Raw genomic sequence first — 20,647 nt, 5'->3', positions numbered from 1 at the left:
CCATCGACAGATGAATGGATAAAGAAGATGTGGCACATATATACAATGGAATATTACTCAGCCATAAAAAGAAACGAAATTGAGTTATTTGTAGTGAGGTGGATGGACGTAGAGTCTGTCATACAGAATGAAGTAAGTCAGAAAGAGAAAAACAAATACCATATGCTAACACATATACATGGAATCGAAAAAAAAAAAAAAGGTTCTGAAGAACCTAGGGGCAGGACAGGAATAAAAACGCAGATGCAGAGAATGGGCTTGAGGACACAGGGAGTGGGAAGGGTAAGCTGGGACAAAGTGAGAGAATGGCATGCACATATATACACTACCAAATGTAAAATAGATAGCTAGTGGGAAGCAGCTGCATTGCACAGGGAGATCAGCTCAGTGCTCTGTGACTACCTAGAGGGGTGGGATAGGGAGGGTGGGAGGGAGACACAAGAGGGAGAGGATATGGGGAAATATGTATATGCATAGCTGATTCACTTTGTTATAAAGCAGAAACTGACACACCATTGTAAAGCAATTATACTCCAATAAAGATGTTAAAAAAAAAAAAAGACCACAAATAGCTAATGTTGGTGAGGATGTAGAGAGAAGGGAGCCCTTGTACACTGTTGGTGGGAACATAAATTGGTGCAGCCACTATGGGAAACAGTGTGGAGGTCCCTCTAAAAACTAAAAATAGAACTGCATATGACCCAGCCATTCCATTTCTGGGTATATATCCAAAGTAAACAAAACCACTAATCAAAAAGATAAATGCACCCTAATGTTCACAACAGCATTATTTACAAAAGCCAAGACGTGGGTAAGGAAGATGTGAATTTATATACATATATATAATTTATATACATACATACATATATATATATATACATACATACATATATATATATATATATATGGAATGGAATAACTCAGCCATAAAAAAGAACGAAAATTTTCCATTTGCAACAACAAAGATAAACCTGGAGAGTATTATGCATAGAGAAATAAGTCAGACAGAGAAAGATAAATACTGTATGTTATCATTTATATGTGGAATCTAAAAAATAAAACAAACGAAGGAATATAACAAAACAGAAACCGACTCACACATACAGAGAAAAAACTAGTGGTTACCAGTGGGGAGAGGAAAGGGAGGAGGGGCAAGATAGGGGTAGGGGATTAAGAGGTACAAACTACTATGTATAAAATAAATAAGCTATAATGATACATTGTATAGCACAGGGAATATAGCCTATATTTTATAACTTTAAATGGAGTATAATCTATAAAAATTTTGAATCACTATGTTGTACATCTGAAACTAATATATATTGTAAATCAACTATACCTGAATTTAAAAAAGCACAGTCCGGGACTTCCCTGGCTGTTCAGTGGTTAAGACTCTGCACTTCCATTGCAGTGGGCATGAGTTCGATCCATGGTCGGGGAACTAAGATCCTGCGTGCTGCGCAGCACGGCCAAAAAATAAAAAGCACAATCCATAAAAAAAACCAATAAATTTTATTTCATAAAAATTAAAAACTATAGCTAGGTGAAAGATTCTGTTAAGAGGATGAAAAAACAAGCTACATACTGCAAGAAAATATTCACAAATCACATATCCAACAAAGGACTTGTATCTAGAATATTTAAGAACTCTCAAAACTCAACAGGATAAAAACAAAAAATCCAATTAGAAAATGAGTAAAAGACATGACTAGACATTTTACCAAAGAGGATATATGGATGGCAAATAAGCACATCAAAGATGCTCAACATTATTAACCATTAGGGAAATGTAAATTAAAACTGTGATGAGTTATCACTACATACCCATTAGTATGGCTAAAATAAAAAATAGTGACAATTCCAGCTGATTTTTGACACTGCTGAATATTCATTTCCTTTTAAATGCCCTTATACTTATTTTTCTAGTTCTCTAAATATTACTTCTCTGTCATCTTCATGGGTTTCTCTTCCCTGCCTGACTGTGGCCCACTGTTCTCTTTCCTTGAATCTTCCTGGATGATTCTCTTCTGATTTCAAGTACCTTCCATATTTTGATGACTCCCATAGATTTTGATGCACAAATACCTCAAATTCAACATGTCAGAAAAAATGAACTTATCAGCTTCTTCCATAAGACGTCTCTTCCTCCTTATTCTCTCTTCTAGTTATCACTATTTACCCAGTCACTCATGCTTAAAACACCTGAGTCTTAACTTCTTTTTCCCCCCTCTCTGCCATACAATTAGTCCCCAAATGCTACGAATATTTCTCCAATCAGTCCTCTTTTTGTCCTAGCCTTAGATCAGGCCTTCCTCTTTCGCCTTGACTACAATAGCCATCAGTGGCTTCTCATAACCTACAGAATTAAATCTTAATGTGTATGCAAGGCTTTCTGTAATATGACTCCTACCTATTCTCCTGCCTCTCCTCTCGCCACGCTCTGTATCATATTTTATGCTTCACCAGCATGGACTTTCTTATTCATCCTTGAGGAAACATAACGTTTCTCACCTCGCTGCTTTTGCCCCACACGTCCCCTCACCATCCATGCTTCTTCTTACCTGGTTGTCTCTATTTCAGCTCAGTTACCATTCCCAGGAAGTCTTACCCTATTTCTATGGGTTTGGATAGATGACTTCTTCTTTGCTCCTATTATACATTGTTCATTTTTATTATTTTTCTTAGCATATTGTATTTGGTATTCCTTTGATATTTTTATGTATTAAAATGATGTATTTTCTAGTCTTGAGGCTAGGAGTTGCTTCTTAAATATCTTTGTGTCTTTAACAACTATGGTATTGACTACCAATAGTGGATATTCAATAAATGCTTGATGAATTAATGAATATAAACACTTATGTTCAGTAAAATACAACAGATGTTGTGATAGAAGTATGAAGAGACCACAGTGAGGGCATAAAGTAGGAAGTTTTCAAAAAAGACTTTGAAAGCACATGGTCTCACTCAGAAAAGTCAGATATCTCTTTGCTAACGGAAGAATGTATACTCCAATTGTAAGGGTCAAATATATATATATATTATAGCTTAATTTGGTGCTGTTTATTGACATGGCTAAGACTGAGGAAGGAACGTTTTAGGAGCTGGGAGATGAAGAGATCTCTTTTGGCTATGCTGGATATTTCAGGAAGAGCTGAGTTCTAGAGATACAGATTTAGAACACATCAACATATATAGTTGATATTTATAGTCACGGGACTAGATGAAATCACCTAGGGGGAGAGGGAAGAGAAAGAGTGGGGAGAAGATCAGATTCATTACTAGACAGAGAGTAAGTCTGTTGAGGGATTGGGGACCACCACAGGATGTTTAAGATCAAGCAGCATATTAGTGGAATAGCCATAGAAAATGACCCTCTAGAAGAATTTTGGAGTGAGCAACTAATTGAAAAAAAATTTTAAGCAGGAGACAAAAGAAAAAATGTCCAACCAGGTCATTCCTTTAAAAAAATATTTTATTTTGAAATAATTTCAGACTTATAGAAAATTGTAAAAAGAGTACAAAGAATTCTCCTATATGTTCACTTGTCCCCATAATGTTAATATTCTTGCCTGAAACAATGATTACTATGGTGGTTGCCAGATAGTAATTTTCCCACCATTCCTTGTATATTTTTTAGTTGGAATTTTGTAGTAAGGAAGAACTTCATCCTTTTCCTTTCTTTCTCTCTCTCTTTCTTTCTTTCCTCATTCACTAATTCATTTATATCAGTATGGACTATTTACGGACAGTCTTATTTTAGCTATTGAATTTAATATGTTACTACTATGGTTTATTTTGATGTTCAGCTGCCCCAGATTTGGCCAGTGGGAGCCCTTCAAGTTGACTGTTATATTCTTTTTAGCTTATCCCATCATTCTTTGAGATCTCATGTTTTGATACAGTAAGATATTCCAGGCTTATACTGTACTTTTCCTATTCTAATCCTGGAGTCAGTCATTTCTCCAAGGATTCCTGCCTCTTTTTAGTAGAGAATGGTATTTAGAAACCATGACATGAGTGTTAGCTGTGTTCCTGAGATGTAATTCTTCTTTGTTCTCTCAGCAGAAAGAGCCAGGAAATTATCTTTCTGTCTGTCTATCTATCTATCTATCTATCTATCCATCCATCCTTCCTTCTCTCATCTATCTATCTTAAAAACCATGAGTTTATACTTATGCCTCCTATTCCAATTTAATATCACTGGGTTCATTCTAGTCTTCCCTCTTTCCTTATTTGTTGCTCCCTTCTCTCACAGTCAGAAACCTAGCTTTTATGAACCACAGTATATTTACTGATTTTGTTAAATTCTAGAATACACATAAACTGTTTTGAAATTGCTAACCCATAACATGTGAGAAACCTACTCTGCACCACCAGGAAGTCCCACCATCTTAACTATTTTAAAATGTACTGTTCAGGACTTCCCTGGTGGCGCAGTGGTTAAGAATCCGCCTGGCAATGCAGGGGACACAGATTCGAGCCCTGGTCCCGGAAGATCCCACATGCCGCGGAGCAACTAAGCCTGTGCGCCACAACTACTGAGCCCATGTGCCACAACTACTGAAGCCCGCATGCCTAGAGCCCGTGCTCTGCAACAAGAGGAGCCACCGCAATGAGAAGCCCGCACACCGCAATGAAGAGCAGCCCCCAGCAACTAGAGAAAGCCTGTGTGCAGCAATGAAGACCCAATGCAGCCAAAAATATATAAATAAATTAATTAAAAATAAATAAAGTGTACTGTTCAGTGGTGTTAAGTATTTTCACATTGTGCAACTAATCTCCAGAATATTTTCATATTGCAAAACTGAAACTCTACACTCATGAAACAACTCTCCATTTCCTTTTCCCCCTAGTCCCTGGCAAGTGGCATTCTATTTTCTGTTTTATGAATTTGACTACTGTAGATACCTCATATAAGTGGAATCATAAAGTGTTTATCTTTTTGTCATTGGCCTATTTCATTTAGCATAATGTCCTCAAGTTTCACCCATCTCCTAAATTTTTAAGCATTCTTTCCCCTTTATTTGAGATATACTTTGCAAATATTTTCTCCCAGAGTGTCAGTAGTCTTTTGACCTTTTTTATTATGATGTTTTTAAAACATGCAAGCATTTTAATTTTATGTAGTCAGAATTTGTCAATCATTTTTTCCTTTTTTGTACCTGGAATTTGAATCATAGTTTTAAAGTCTTCCCCTACGCTCAATTATAGAAGAATTTTATCAGTTTTTTTCTGGCCTTGTATAGTTTTATTGTTTAGTTTAATTAAATTCCTGATCTATTTGGAATTTATTCTTGTGTATGTTGGAAGAAAGGTGTTAAATTTATCTTTTTCCAAATGACTAACCAGTTGTCCCAGAAATATTTATTAAAATCTTTATCTTTGCTTCAGTGATTTGGGGTGCCACATTTATCATATGCTACATTTTCCTATGGACTGGATCTATTTCTGGACTTTCTATTTTTTTTTTCCCCCAGTCGTCTGTCTATTCATGTACCTGTACCATACTATTCTCATCAGGGAGACTTTATAATATGTTTTAATGTCTCCTAGGGATAGTTCTTCCTTATAAATTTTCTTTCTCAGGGATTTCTTGGCTATTTATTTTCCACTTGGACTTTAGTCTCTACTTGTCTAGTTTCTTAAAAATGTGTGTAGATATTTTTATTGGTATTGCATTAAATTGATTTTGGGACAACTTTAAATTTTCATGATGTTAAAATATCTTTACCAAGATCAAGTACTGTCTTTCCATTTGTTCATGTCTATTTTTGTCAGACTACTCATTGTTATGGGAGAATTTATGAAATTATATTATGATGCTATTATACCAGAATAGTATCTCCAGGAGAGTGGGGCTTTGTCTGTTTTGTTTATTACTATATCCTCAGCATTTGGGACAATACCTGAATATTTGTTGAATTAATGAATATTTGTTAAATGAAGGAATAGTAAGTTAGATTAAGGATGTTTGTTTTGCCTTGAGAAAGGGAAGAGTATACTAAGAACATTAATTTGGAGAGAACTCATCATAAATAAAAATATAAAATAGTTTCTTTGTAGGTTGTACTTTTGGATAAAATATTTTTATTCTGAAAACATGTTATTTTTCATAATATTTTTACTCTGAAATGCTACATTTCACATGTATCATTGAAATGCTACACCATTTAGAACATTTAATTTTTTCTTATTACATTCTCAGTTCAACTATATTTATTTGAAACAATGTGTAGAGAGTAGTCCCATAGTACCTATTCAGCAGGAATGGCTGGATCACATGTTAATGCTGATACCTGAGTCTTTAAAGGAAGGGAAAGAAAGAGAAGAACTCATTCAAAGTCTCATAAATGAGGTGTCAAGTGATTTTGAAAAAAGCATGAAGAGATATTTGGGTAAGTGGCATTTAACACACGCCAAGCTTGCTTGTTCCCCCACCTCTCCCAATTGAAAGTAGAAATATGAATAATGAACATTATATGTTTAGCTATATGTATTTCTTAGATATTTTTAAAGTTTTAACTTTGAGCCTATAACCTAGTCAAATCTTTGTAATTTAAGGACACTGTTTTTAAGGGTACTTTTTGTAATTTTTATGTGCTTAATAGCTTTTTAATTTTTTAGTTTGTCTTTATGGTTATAGTTATACTATTTACAGGATTGTAAGAAAATATTAATGTGTTTGGGGAGATTTATTAGGGATTTAACCTTTGCAATTTTTAATTGGATTAATTTTTTTAAGTGGCCATGCCAGTGACCTTTGAATACATAGGATGAAAAAAACTGAGAACTTATTAAAGCTTTACTGTATCTGAATTCACCTCCAAAGCAGGGCCGAAATAGTACCAAGAGCATGATTTTGTTTCACATAAGGGATTTTTTTCTTATACTCATTTTGATTCATATTAAACTATACTATCCATTATCAAAAGTTAGAAACTTTGATTTCAGTTAAGTCTTGCAAGCATTTTCAAGAAGTATTAACCTATCTATCTATCTATAAAATATATGTATATATATACAATTTTTTTTTTTTTAGTGAGGAGTGTTCTTGTGAGACCTCCAGTTAAATGGCTTGAAGATGAAGGAGGCCCTTTACCTGAATCCCCTGTGTAAGTAAAATTTTTATAAAACAGTACTGTACCTAGGTTTTGATAACTGATTGAAAATAAACTGATCTTACATTCAAGGCTACGACTGTGAAGCTCAAAAGTGTTTTGAAAACATGTAAAAAAAAATAGTACTACTGTTTTTTTTTTTTTCCCAAAGGTATCCTCTACATTGAACTTATCTAGTTGTTGCTTATGCAGTTAGTGGGAACATTTATGGATGTATAACTCAACTTGGCCTTAAGTAAGCTTTGGAGTATGCCAGACAGATTTCTCTGTCTCTTCTCCCCAATCCTAAGGACTGAGTTTGTTTATCACTACCCAGGGTAACTGAGCCAGAGCACAGTGGAAGTTAGGGAACTCATGCCTGGCCCATCAGCCTGCCTTACCCACAAATGATCTCTGGTCTCTCCGAAGATAATGAACTCTTAAGTTCTTGATGTATTTTTATTACATGCTTATCTCCTAAGTTTCCCATTGCTGAGCACATTTCTCTCTTCTCAACCCCCAGTCTTCTCACTTTGATACTAATTCCATGTCATAAATATTATTTCCTAAAATTTAGAATGTATCATTTGAATCCTGTTTGATATGGTGTTTTGCTTTTCCAGAGGCCTGGATTATTCTAAGCTTTGGCATTCTAACTATCTGCAGACAAGAAATCAAATATTAGCTAATTTGCACATTGTTCATCCAACTATGAAAATGTTATTGGACCTTGGTTATACAACATTTGCCAATACAGTTTTGCTAGACTTAACTGGAATTAGGTAAAATCTCATATTTATTAATTAACATTTAAAATTTGAATGTCTCCTGCTTGAGTCTTTATATTTTGACTATATAATTTAAAAAACTGATTGATAAATACTCAGGACTTTTCTTAGGTTAAAAAATTTTTAAATTTATCTTACTTGTTTCAACAATTTTGTATCATGACCAATATCTGTTGTTTGCTTTAAATCATTTTTTTTCTCATAAATAGAGGTAAAGGCCCAATTGATTGTGAATCATTGAAAAATGATTTATCAATACAAGCTAGAAAGGCAGAAGAGAAGATAATGAACACTTGGTATCCAAAGGTTATAAGTCTCTTTACCAAGAAGGAGTCACTAGAAGGCATTAAACCTGAGAAACTGGATGCATTTTATAACTGTGTTTCCACACTTATGTCAAATCAGGTAAATAGGTTTTGTATATTTTAAATGATAATGTTATTGAATTTACTTTAGTATTTTAAATATATCTTCTGTAGATATAGTGCTATATAATTATTTTGAAATAAATTAAGAAAGACTTTTACTATAATTTTGTTTAAATAACTTTAGCAGAAAAATGCTTCATTTCTGGAAGCAGTCTAAAAATGAGAGGTAAGGGCTTCCCTGGTGGTGCAGTGGTTAAGAATCTGCCTGCCAATGAAGGGGACATGGGTTCGAGCCCTAGTCTGGCAAGATCCCACATGCCGCGGAGCAACTAAGCCCATGCGCCACAACTACTGAGCCTGTGCTCTAGAGCCGGTGAGTCACAACTACTGAGCCTGTGTGCCTAGAGCCCTGCTCCGCAACAAGAGAAGCCACCGCAGTGAGAAACCACCGCAGTGAGAAGCCCGCACACCACAACGAAGAGTAGCCCCCACTTGCTGCGACTAGAGAAAGCCCGTGCGCAGCAACGAAGACCCAACACAGCCAATAAATAAATAAATAAATAAATAAATAAATAAATAAATAAATAAATAAATAAATAAAATCTAAAAAAAAATAATAAAAATAAAACATAAAATGAGAGGTAAGTCTAGAAGTATGTGTCAATATTATGATTGATTACTGGAATCATGCTTAAAGGCTATAAGCTAATTATCTATAGCTTTATTGGAGTAAATTAACAAAAGTACTATCCTAGTGAACATATTTTTGAACTTATGAAATTACAAGTTAATTGATTTTCGTTTTGTTCTCAGTAAAATCTTGGTTCGAAACGTTATTGATCATCTTTAAATGACAAACAGAAAGAGAATATGAATTTTATACAATTATTTTATGGGCTCCTTGAATTTTTACTATTGTAGAAATGTAATCCTAGAAAAATAGTTTTGAATAAAAACTTTTCCTTTTGGTAAAGACCTCCAAAGATTCCATGAATTTTGCCATTTTTAAAGGGAATTTATATATATATATATATATATCTGGTATGTAATACTGTAACGAATATACATGATTTCCTTTTTACCTTTATCCTCTTAAGAGGACTATGATTATATGATAAGAAGTAAAGAAATGAGGAATGTTTTGAAGATTATTTAGATATATGTTTGTCTACCTTGCTTAAATTTCTAATAGTTGGTTCTGTGTAAGAAAGCATTATTCATACTTTGGTAACTTATAGTGCACATTTCTAAGTTCCAGTGGCTTCACTCTCACCTAGTGATGTGCTGGAAATCTGACCCCTGGAGAAAAAGCCCTGGTTTGTAGTGTTTGCCAATTTCCATTGGGTAAATATTCCCACCATGGTGATTTTCAAGCATCCAAGAGTTTAGTGTCTGGCTCACAGAATTCTTGTATGTTTAACAATTGGCTCTTATAATTGTAGGAGCTAGCTCTAGTACACTACTGTCCCTTGCCCCGTATACATGTCACCTCATGACACCCCCAAACTTAGGTTTCAGGCCTCTCCTCCCCTCAGTCTTTACCATATTGTTGGATCTTCCGGAACTTTTTCTGTACCAGGGACAGAATTACTAAAGGATGTAGAAGATTCTGAGTTGCCATTTTAAGATTGTTGATATTCTATAGAAAAATTAAAGTTTGTATATATTTGTCCTATTTATTTTAGACTATATTTATTAAGAACATATTGTGCTGAATGAAGATAATTTTCAGAACTAAATGGATTGGTAGAGTGAATTAATTATAGGCAATAGCTTACTGATTATAGTTAAAGGTTCAATTTGTACTTTCTAAAGTAATAATAACTTATGGCATCATGCAGCTAAAAGAGCTCTTAAAGAGAACTGTAGAAGGATTTGTAAAACTCTTTGACCAAGAAGATCAACGAGGGCTGCCAATATTTAAGATGGAATTGATGTTTGATGATGATAAAATGGAATTTTATCCTACTTTTCAAGATTTGGAAGATGTTGTTTTGGGTTTGGTTGAGCGAATAGCTGAAGCTCTGCAGGTATTTCTTTATTCTTATCCATTGGGTTTCTTTTTTTAAAAAATTTTTATTGGAGTATAGTTGGTTTACGGTGTTGCATTAGTTTCAGGTGTACAGCAAAGTGAATCGGTTATACATATACACATACCCAGTCTTTTTTTAAGATTCTTTTCCCATATAGTCCATTACAGAGTATTGAGTAGAGTTCCCTATAGGTCCTTATTAGTTATCTATTTTATATATAGTAGTGTGTATATATCAATCCCAATCTCTCAATTTATCCCTCCCTCCCCCTTACCCCCTGGTAACCATAAGTTTGTTTTCTACATCTGTGACTCTGCGCATTGGGTTTCTTTATATGGCCCTTTTTCGAACTTTTAAATTGACTTGAAGCTCTATAAAGTGTATATGTATATAAAATGTTATAACTCGTTGTTTTCTTTCCATCCTCCAGGTTATTTTAAGTTAAAAGTGCTTTCTCTTTGAGAAAGTTTCCTGGCTTGAGATGACTTTTTTCTTCTTATAACTTTTATTGCAGTTATGAATTGATATTTTTGTGCATGTCTCATGTTCCCTACTGAGTTGTGAACTTCTTAAGGACAAGATCCAAGTCATGATTGTTCTTTCTAGAGCTTTCTAGTATAATCACTTCAACATAGTTCCTCAGTAAATATTTGTTGAATGATAGAAAACTAACCCAACTAAGGTTTTATATTAGACTACAGACAATTTAAAATCATTATTTTGCATCAAGTTATCTTTTCTTGGACCACTGAAATCTGAAATGAATTTTTAAAAGTATAGTGTAAGATCTACATGTAGATCAATTGCATAGATATTTATTTCATGAATTGTCATTTTTATTTATGTTAGAATGTCCAAACAGTACCCTCTTGGCTATCAGGAACTTCAACAACTGTGAATCTTGACACAGAACTTCCTGAACATGTGTTACAATGGGCTCTTGATACACTGAAGGTGGCAGTACATCATAACTTAGAAGGTGCAAGAAAACATTATGAGACATATGGTATATATGACACATAATATTATATCTCTTTTTTTGTCATAAAAGAATGCCATTTTATTTTTACTAGAATTTGGTCAGTTATTTGGTTGTCTGGATCTGTCATGAAAGAGCAGAGAGCCAGAAGTGAGCATAGGCATGGCTTTTGGCAGTCGTGGATCAAACCCCAGAAACTTGAATTCTGTTGTTCAGTCCAAAGGGTGAATGTTAACTGGAGCAGGGTCATAAAGCCAAAATGTAGAGAGAAGAGTTGTTGGCATAAGGAGAAAGTTAAATCAAGGGCAAAAGCAAGGTAATTTCTAAGAATAGTTTTGAAGAGTCTGCAGCTCAGTAGCCTCCTCAAGTATGTTATGGGCTCAGGATAGATAGTTGTTATTTGACATTCTATTAACCAAAACCTTTTATTGACTGGCTTATCTGTACCTCTAAGTTATTTTACATACCCTATTATCTTTATTTTAAAAGTCTGCATTTAACCTGGTTTGCTTATTAAGTCTATTTTATGTTATTTTGTCTGTTCCTATTAGTGTATGTTAATAGTCTATTAATAATATTTAATTGAATAGGCTACTCCATTCTATGACTATATAAAAAAGCACTTTACCTTTTTAAGAGGGTGTTACTGAGATTTAAATTAGATTATTAATTTTCAGTTGAAAAATACAATTGGCTCCTTGATGGGACTGCAGTTAAGCTGATAGAGACTTTTCAGGCAGAAGATCATACTTTTGATGAATACACAGAGGTAAGTGTTAATTCTGTTTTTCATTAATGTCTTTGAATTTCTTTTTAAAATTGAGATATTTTTATTCTAAAAAATAAATGCTTCAGTCTAAGTTAACAGAATTTCTTATTCAAAACGTCATTTTAGTAAACTCATATGTTCATCTAATAATTTCCCTAGTCATTCATTTAACTCATTCGTTGATTCAACAAAAATATCTTTCATCACATTCAGAGACATAGCAAGATTTTGGTGATGCAAAAATAAATAATACATAAGAATTATCCTCAAGAGCTTGTATTTGGCATGGAAGCCAGACATCGAAATAACAACTGTAATATATTGAGATTAGTACTAGAATGGAGATAGGGACAAAGTGTTGTGGAAGCTCACAAGAAGGAATGATTACTTTTGCTTTCGGAAATTGGTGGAGGTTTCTAGAAAAAGTGAAAAGTGGGCTGGACTTTGAAGTAGATGTTTATAGGTGGAGAAGAGAGGAAATGTAACATAAGAAAAGGCCAAAAGTATTTAGAGGTGTTCAGAGAACGTCATATAAACCCCAAATGGCTGAAGAGTAGGTAATTAGGGATACAATATATGGGGTATTTTGTGTTTCCATACAAATTTTAGAATTAATTGTTCTAGTCCTATGAAAAATGCCATTGATGCTTTGGTAGGCTTGCACTGAATATGTAGATTGCCTTGGGAAGTATGGTCATTTTAACAGTATTAATTCTTTTACTTCATGAGCCTGGTATATCTTTCCATTTTTTTGTGTTGATTCAGTGTCTTTCATCAATGTCTTATAGTTTTCAGAGTACAGGTCTTTTACATCCTTGGCTAGATTTATTACTAGGTATTTTATTCTTTTTGATGCAATTGTAAATGGGACTGTTTTCTTAACTTCTCCTTCTGATAGTTCATTAGTAACATGTAGAAACAGAATAGATTTCTGTATATTAATTTTGCATCCTGCAACTTCCCTGAATTTATTTATTACTTCTTACACTATTTTGGTGGTGTCTTAAGGATTTTCTATATGGGTTATCATGTCATCTGCAAACAGTGACAGTTTTACTTCTTCCTTTCCAATTTGGATGCCCTTTATTTCTTATTCTTGTCTGTCTGCTGTGGCTAGGACTTCTGATACTATGTTGAATAAAAGTGGAGAGAGTGGGCATCCTTGTCTTGTTCCTGATCTTAGAGGAAATGCTTTCAGCTTTTCACCATTGAGTATGACGTTGGCTGTGTAATATAGCCTTTATTATGTTGAAGTATGTTTCCTCTATACACATTTTTTTGACAGTTGCTATCATAAATGGAATTTGCATTGTGCCAAAAGCTTTTTCTGCACCTATTCAGATGATCAGATGGTTTTTATTCTTCATTCCGTTAATATGGCGTATCACATTGATTGATTTGCAGTTATTAAATCATCCTTGCATCCTTGGGATAAATCCCACTTGATCATGGTATATGATCTTTTTAATGTATTGTTGAATTCAGTTTGATAATATTTTGTTGAGGATTTTTGCATCTATGTTCATCAGTGATATTTGCCTGTGATTTTCTTTTTTTCTGTTGTCTTTTTCTGGTTTTGGTGTCAGGGTGATGCTGGCCTCATGTAATGAATTTGGAAGCATTCCTTCCTCTGCAATTTTTTGGAATAGTTTGAGGATAGATGTTAACTCTTAAGTGTTTTGTAGAATTTACCTACAAATCTGTCTGGTCCTGGACTTTTGTTTGTTGGGAGTTTTTAAATTATTGATTCAATTACTTTACTGGTAATTGGTCTGTTCATATTTTATATTTACCCTATTCAGTCTTGGCAGATTGTACATTTCTCAGAATTTGTCCATTTCTTCTAGGTTGTCCATTTTATTGTCTTATAATTGTTGGTAACAATGCCATGTGATCCTTTGTATTTCTATGAGTCGGTTGTAACTTCTCTTTCATTTCTGATTTTATTTATTTGGGCCCTCTCTCTTTTTTTCTTAATGAGTTTGGCTAAAGGTTTATCAATTTTGTTTATCTTTTCAAAGAACCAACTCTTGTTTTCACTGATCTTTTCTATTAACTTTTAAATCTCTATTTCCACTCTGATCTTTATTTCTTTCCTTTTACTAATTTTAGATTTTGTTTTTCTTTTTGTAGTTCCTTTAACTGTAAGGTTAAATTGCTTATTTGAGGATTTCCTTGTTTCCTGAGGTAGGCTTGTATCACTATAATTTATCTCTTAGAACTGCTTTTGCTGTATCTCATATATATATATATATATATATATATATACACATATATATATATATTTTTTTGAAGTATAGTTGATTTACAATGTTGTATTAGTTTCTGGTGTACAGCAAAGTGATTCAGTTATACATATATATAAATATTCTTTTTCATTTTCTTTTCCATTATTGTTTATTGCAGGATATTGAATATAGTTCACTGTGCTCTACAGTAGGACCTTGTTGTTTATCTAATTTATATATAGTAGTTTGCATCTGCTAATCTCAAGCTCCCAATTTATCCCCCAATTCCCTTTCCCCTTTGGTAACCATAAGTTTGTTTTCCCTATATATTTTGGATCATTGTGTTTCTATTTTCATTTGTCTCCAGGTATTTTTTTATTTCCTCTTTGATTTCTTCAGTGACCCATTGGTTGTTTCATTGTGGTTTTAATTTGTATTTCACTGATGACTAATAATGCTGAACATCTTCTAATGTATTACTTTCCACCCATGTATCTTCTTAAAAATAAAGTGTCTGTTCTAGTAATTTTTATATTTTAAGTTGTGTTTTTTATTCTTATTGTTTAATTATAATGGATTTATTTTATTGGGCTATATTATTATAAAATTCTTATTGTTGAGTTTTAAGCTGTCTTTATATATTTTGGCTAAAAGTCTTTTATCTGCAAAATGTTTTGCAATATTTTCTCCCAGTATGTGCCTTGACTTTTCATTTTTTGTAACCATGTCTTTTAAGGAGCAGGCATTTTAAATTCTATTGAATTCCAGTCTATCAATTTTTTCTTTTAGGGTTCATTCTTTTTAAGGTCCTATCTATCTTTTTGTTTGCCTACTCCATGGTCACAAAGATTTGTGCCTATATTTTCTTCTAGACGTTTTATAGTTTCAGCTTTTACATTTAGGTCCATTACCCATCATACATAATTTTAACATATGGTGTGGAATATGAGTCATGGTTCGATTTTTTCCATGTGGGTATCAAGCTGTACCAACATCATTGATTGAAAATACCATCATTGGGACTTCCCTGGTGGCGCAGTGGTTAAGAATCCACCTGCCAATGCAGGGGACATGGGTTTGATCCCTGCTTCAGGAGGATCCCACATGCTGCAGAGCATCTAAGCCCATGCGCCACAACTACTGAAGCCCGCGCACCTAGAGCCCATGAGCCACAACTTCTGAGCCCACACGCTGCAACTACTGAAGCCTGCGCTCTCTAGCGCCCACATGCCACAACTACTGAGCCCGTGCACCACAACTACTGAAGTCCACGCGCCTAGAGCCTGTGCTCCACAACAAGAGAAGCCACCGCACTGAGAAGCCCTCACACCTCAACGAAGAGTAGCCCCTGCTCGCCACAACTAGAGAAAGCCTGCATGCAGCAACGAAGACCCAACACAGCCAAAAACAAAAAAAAGAAAAAAAGAAAATACCGTCTTTTCCCCATTCAATTATCTTGGCATCTTTATTGAAATTCAGTTGACTCTATGTTTGTGGGTCTATTTCTGGATTTTTTATTCTTTTCCATTGATTTATAGATCTATTCTTATGCCAATACCATAATCTTGATTTCTGTAGTTTTACAGTAAGTTTCAAAATTAGGTATTAATTATAAGTTCTCTACTTTTTTCTTCTTTTTCAAAATTATTTTGAATACTCTATGTTTTCTGTATTTCCATGTACATTTCAAAATCAATTTCTATAAAGAAGCCAGCTGGGATTTTGATTAGGATTGAATTGAATTTCTTTTTTTTTTTGGCTGCACTGCACGGCATGCAGAATCTTAGTTACCCACCCAGGGATCGAAGCCTTGTGCCCTGCAGTGGATGTGTGGAGTCCTAACCACTGGACTGCCAGGGAAGTCCCGGTCATTTATTCACTTTTAACATTATTAATATAGTTGTATTTCTGTCTGCTATTTTACTTTTTGTTTTCTATATGTCTCATGTCTTTTTTGTTCTTCTATTCTTCCTCTTTTACTGCTTTCTTTTACATTAAATGAATATTTTCTAATGAAGCAATTACATTTCTTTAATGTTTTTTTCAATTTTTAAAAAAGTTTTTTTTAGTGTTTATTCTAGGGCTTATGAGAGAAGCCTAACTTAAATAGCTTCAGATTTATGCTAGCTTAATTCCAGTGAGATATAGAAACATTATTCCTATATAGCTCTATACCCTTTCCCCCTTTTTGTGGTATTATTGTTATACATATTACATATATTAATGTTACAAACCCAACAATACATTGTTATAATTATTACTTTACCATCTGTAGTAATTTCCTTAGCCCAGTACAGCTTTGCCTCCACCTTTCTTCTTTGTACTCTTACGTTTATGTTTAAAATATATTTACATTTCTATATGTTAGATGCCCAAACAATACATTATTATACATGTTATTTTATACATTATATATAATATAGATATAATATATATGATGTGTATTATACATATTATTTTATACAACTCTTTTTAATATTGGTTAAGAGAAAGAGGGAGAAAAATATGTACTTATACTATCTTTTATAATTACATAATTTGTTTTACTGGTACTCTTTGTTTTTCCTTATGGATTTGAATCACCATCTGGGGTTACTTGCTTTCAACCTGAGGAAGTCCCATTAGTATTTCTTATAGGACAGGTCTGCTTAAAAAATTCTCTCAGTTTTTGTATATCTGGAAATATCTTTATTTTATCTTCATTTTTGAAAGATAGCTTTTCTGGATTTAGAATTCTTGGTTGACAGTTTTTAACTCTTGCTGATTCAAGATTTTCTCCTTGTCGTTGGCTTTCTGTATTTTTACTATCGTGTGTCTGTTTCTGAATCTCTTTGCATTTATCTTAAAGTGCTTTGAACTACTGGATGTGTAGATTGGTGTTTTTCAATCAGTTTGGGAATCTTTCAGCTATTGTGGTCTTGAATATTTTTTGTGCTTCTTTCTCTCTCTCTTGTGCTTCCTTCTGATACTCTCATTACACATGCATTGGTCCACTTAATCATGTCCCATATTTAACAGAGGCTCTGTTTTTTTCTTCATTTTTTTTTCCATTTGTTCTTTGGATTGCATATTCTATCAATCTACCTTCAAGTTTGTTAATTCTTTCTTCTGTCAGTTCAAATCTACTGTTGAGCCACTCTAGAGAATTTTCCATTTCAGTTATTGTACTTTTCAACTCCAAAATTTCCATTTAGTTCTTTTTTTTTTTTTTGTAATTTCTAAACCTTTCATCTATCTGATGAGACATGGTCATTGTACCTTGCTTTACTTCTTTAAACATGATTTCCTTTAATTCTTTGAATGTATTTGTAATGGCAACTTTCAAGTTTTTTTCTGTTAAATTCAATTGTTTTTGGTTGTGCTGACAGGCAGTTTCTGTTGCCTGCGTTTTTAAAAACCAGTGTATGGGTCCTACTTGTTTCTTTGTATGTCTCATAATTTCCTGTTGGAATCTGAACATTTTAGATAATATATTGTAGCAACTCTAGGCCCTGTTCCCCCTTCCAGTTTGTTATTTTTATTTGCTTGTTTATTTGTTTAGTGACTGGGTAGATTATTTTAGTGAAGCCTGTTTCTCTCCCCCACCCTCTGAAGTGTTAAGCCTTTGATGTTGCTCCTCCAGGAGCCACAGCTTTTGGTGTGCCCAAAGTCATCCTGGGAGGCCATGCTTTCAAATGGCTTTCTTCTCTCTTTCTCTGGCCACACATAGCTGTTAGTTTTCACTTTTTGTTGGCTAATTGCTGTATTGTTTTCAACAATGCCATGGAGGTATAAATTGCTCTACTGATTAATCAAATTCAGACTCCCTTGAAAGAGCAGTTCCCAGGGTCAGTGTTTGATAGTTATTCTACCCTAGGAGGGCTTCTACCAGCAGTCTCCTTCCCTGGCTCTCTCCCTCAAACTAGCCAGTCTGTGATTTAGCCCAAATCTTCACCAAATTCCTGAATCTTCCTCACAGTTGCTCCCCACCATAACCTCCAATGTTTTTGAGGGCACACTTAGGCTTGAACTTTTCCACGCTCTATTGCAAATGAAGTCAGTTCCTTTGGGAAAAGATTAGGAGGTATCTATTTTACCTCTGACCTGCTTCCCCTTCACTTCCAGGCAAAATCTCTGAGCCAAGGCCCTGGAGCTGGGAATGGGGATAGTGACATGCTTCTCTCAGTGACAATCCCACTGAAGGGGTTGAACCCTCAGTGGAGTGGAGAGCAGTAACCTGAGGTTTTCCTGTCTTTCTTCTGATATGGAAGCACCACCTTACCAGCCAGGGAAAGTGTGATTGATGTCTCAGTATTCTCAGTGGTACCATGACCAAGGTAGACCCTCCCTTCCATGAGTGGTATCTGGGTGGAACAAGAGAGTCCCCACCTTCTAATTGTACTCACCAAGAACGTAGCTTTATCAACAGCTATTTAAGCCCTCCAGCTGGAACCTGTGTGGAAAGATAGCCCTGTGTTCTTGAGCGCACTTATCTGGAGTGGAGTTTCAACCTTGCTGAGCTGGGAATACGGAGGGAGGGAGCAATCCAGGTTCAAATACCACAGATTCTCACTTTTCTTACCAAATATTCATAGATTTTCGTGAATAGATGTTTCTTCATTTTCTGTATACTCTTATGACCATTTTCAGAGGCTTTAAATTAAATGCTTGTTTTTAAAATAATTTTCACCAGTTTCACTGGGGAGCAAGTCCACAGAGCTCCTCATGTTGTCATGCTGGAAGTGTTTTCTGGGTTTCTTTCTATAATTTTTAAAATCGGGTTTCTTTTAAGATTTTCTCTTTTTCGTTGCTTCTCAGCTAGTTGATTGTGAAGTGCTTTTATATTGTTTCTTTTGTATTTCTTTTGTTTGAGAAGAAATACTCTTGAGATTCTTAGGTCTGTTTAGCTCTTATCAAACTTGGAAAATATTCAGACATTATTACTTAAATTTTTTTTGTTTGCCTCCTTCCCCCAATTCTGGAATTCCAATTTCATGTGTATTAGACTGTTTGATATTATTCCAGAGGTTACTGAAGTTCTGTTCAGAGTTTTCAGTTTCTTCTCTCTATGCTTCATTTTGGATAGTTCTTTTGTATCATTTTAAGTACACTAAGGGCTTCCCTGGTGGCGCAGTGGTTAAGAATCCACCTGCCAATGCAGGGGACACAGGTTCAAGCCCTGGTCCAGGAAGATCCCACATGCCGTGGAGCAACTCAGCCCGTGTGCCATAACTACTGAGCCTGTGCTCTAGAGCCTGCGAGCCACAACTACTGAGCCCTCGAGCCACAACTACTGAAGCCTGCGTGCCTAGAGCCCGTGTTCCGCAACAAGAGAAGCCACTACAATGAGAAGGCTGTGCACTGCAACGAAAAGTAGCCCCTGCTCGCCACAACTAGAGAAAGCCCGTGCACAGCAATGAAGACCCAACACAGCCAAAAATAATAAATAAAAATAAATAAATAAATAAAATATTAAATACGTTTATCCTTTCTTCTCTGGTGTTAAACTGCTGTTACTCATATTAAGTAACATTTTCATTTCAGATATTGTATTTTCCCAATTTTTTTGTAAATATTATTTTTGCTTTATTATGTTGATATTTTATTTTACATTCTTGAACATAATAGAGCATATTTCTAATAGGTTACAGGGAGGCTGGTCTGTATCATTTCAGTCCATCATACAGTGCTTTTCCATTTTCCCCCAACATTTTTGTGTTCTATAAGTCTTGTACTTGTTTCATAAAATATAATTGCTAAGTATTCTATTTTTTGAAGATGTTATAAATGGAATTGTTTTCTTAATTTCATTTTTGTATCGTTGATTGCTAATGTCTAGAAATACAATTGATTTGTGTATATTGGTCTTATATCCTGCAAACTTGTTGAACTTTATTAATTTTCATAGTTTTATCTGTATGTGTGTATATTGTTTAGGGTTTTCTATATATGTCATTTGCAAGTAGAGATTGTCTTATTTCTTCCTTTTTAATATGGATGCCTCTTACTTATTTTTTTTGCTTAATTTCCCTGGCTAGTACCCCTGGTATAATGTTGAGTAGAAGTAGTGAGAGTAGATACCCTTTTTGTTCTTGATCTTAGAGGGAAAACATTATTTTTTAAACCATTAAATATAATATTAGTTGTAGATTTTTCCTAGATACTCTGTATCAAGTTGAGGACGTTGGCTACTATTCCTGGTTTGTTAAGTGTTATTACCACAAAAGAGTGATAGATTTTGTTAAATGCTTTTTTTTAAAATTTAATTTTATTTATTTTTTTATACAGCAGGTTGTTATTAGTCATTCATTTTATACACATCAGTGTACACATGTCAATCCCAATCTCCCAATTCATCACACCACCCCCACCACCCCTGGCCGCTTTCTCCCCTTGGTGTCCATAC

At 34.3% G+C, this 20,647-nt stretch overlaps 1 protein-coding gene across 1 annotated transcript in view; it reads left to right on the top strand.

Moving 5' to 3' along the window:
* The window catches only part of DNAH12 (dynein axonemal heavy chain 12), a 220,147-nt gene that overhangs the window by 25,620 nt on the left and 173,880 nt on the right, over positions 1-20,647 (top strand). The window contains exons 4-10 of the mRNA XM_061195447.1: positions 6,206-6,395; positions 7,040-7,112; positions 7,721-7,879; positions 8,095-8,290; positions 10,095-10,283; positions 11,136-11,292; positions 11,943-12,034. Of these exons, the coding sequence (XP_061051430.1) occupies positions 6,206-6,395; positions 7,040-7,112; positions 7,721-7,879; positions 8,095-8,290; positions 10,095-10,283; positions 11,136-11,292; positions 11,943-12,034 (1,056 nt within the window). The remainder of the gene's footprint in view (positions 1-6,205; positions 6,396-7,039; positions 7,113-7,720; positions 7,880-8,094; positions 8,291-10,094; positions 10,284-11,135; positions 11,293-11,942; positions 12,035-20,647) is intronic.

The sequence above is a fragment of the Eubalaena glacialis genome, chromosome 7 (genome assembly GCF_028564815.1).
Source record: "Eubalaena glacialis isolate mEubGla1 chromosome 7, mEubGla1.1.hap2.+ XY, whole genome shotgun sequence".
Classification (NCBI taxonomy): Eukaryota; Metazoa; Chordata; class Mammalia; order Artiodactyla; family Balaenidae; genus Eubalaena; species Eubalaena glacialis.
The sequence above is the reverse complement of the archived record's forward strand: the minus strand, read 5'-3'. Positions and strand labels throughout refer to the sequence as shown.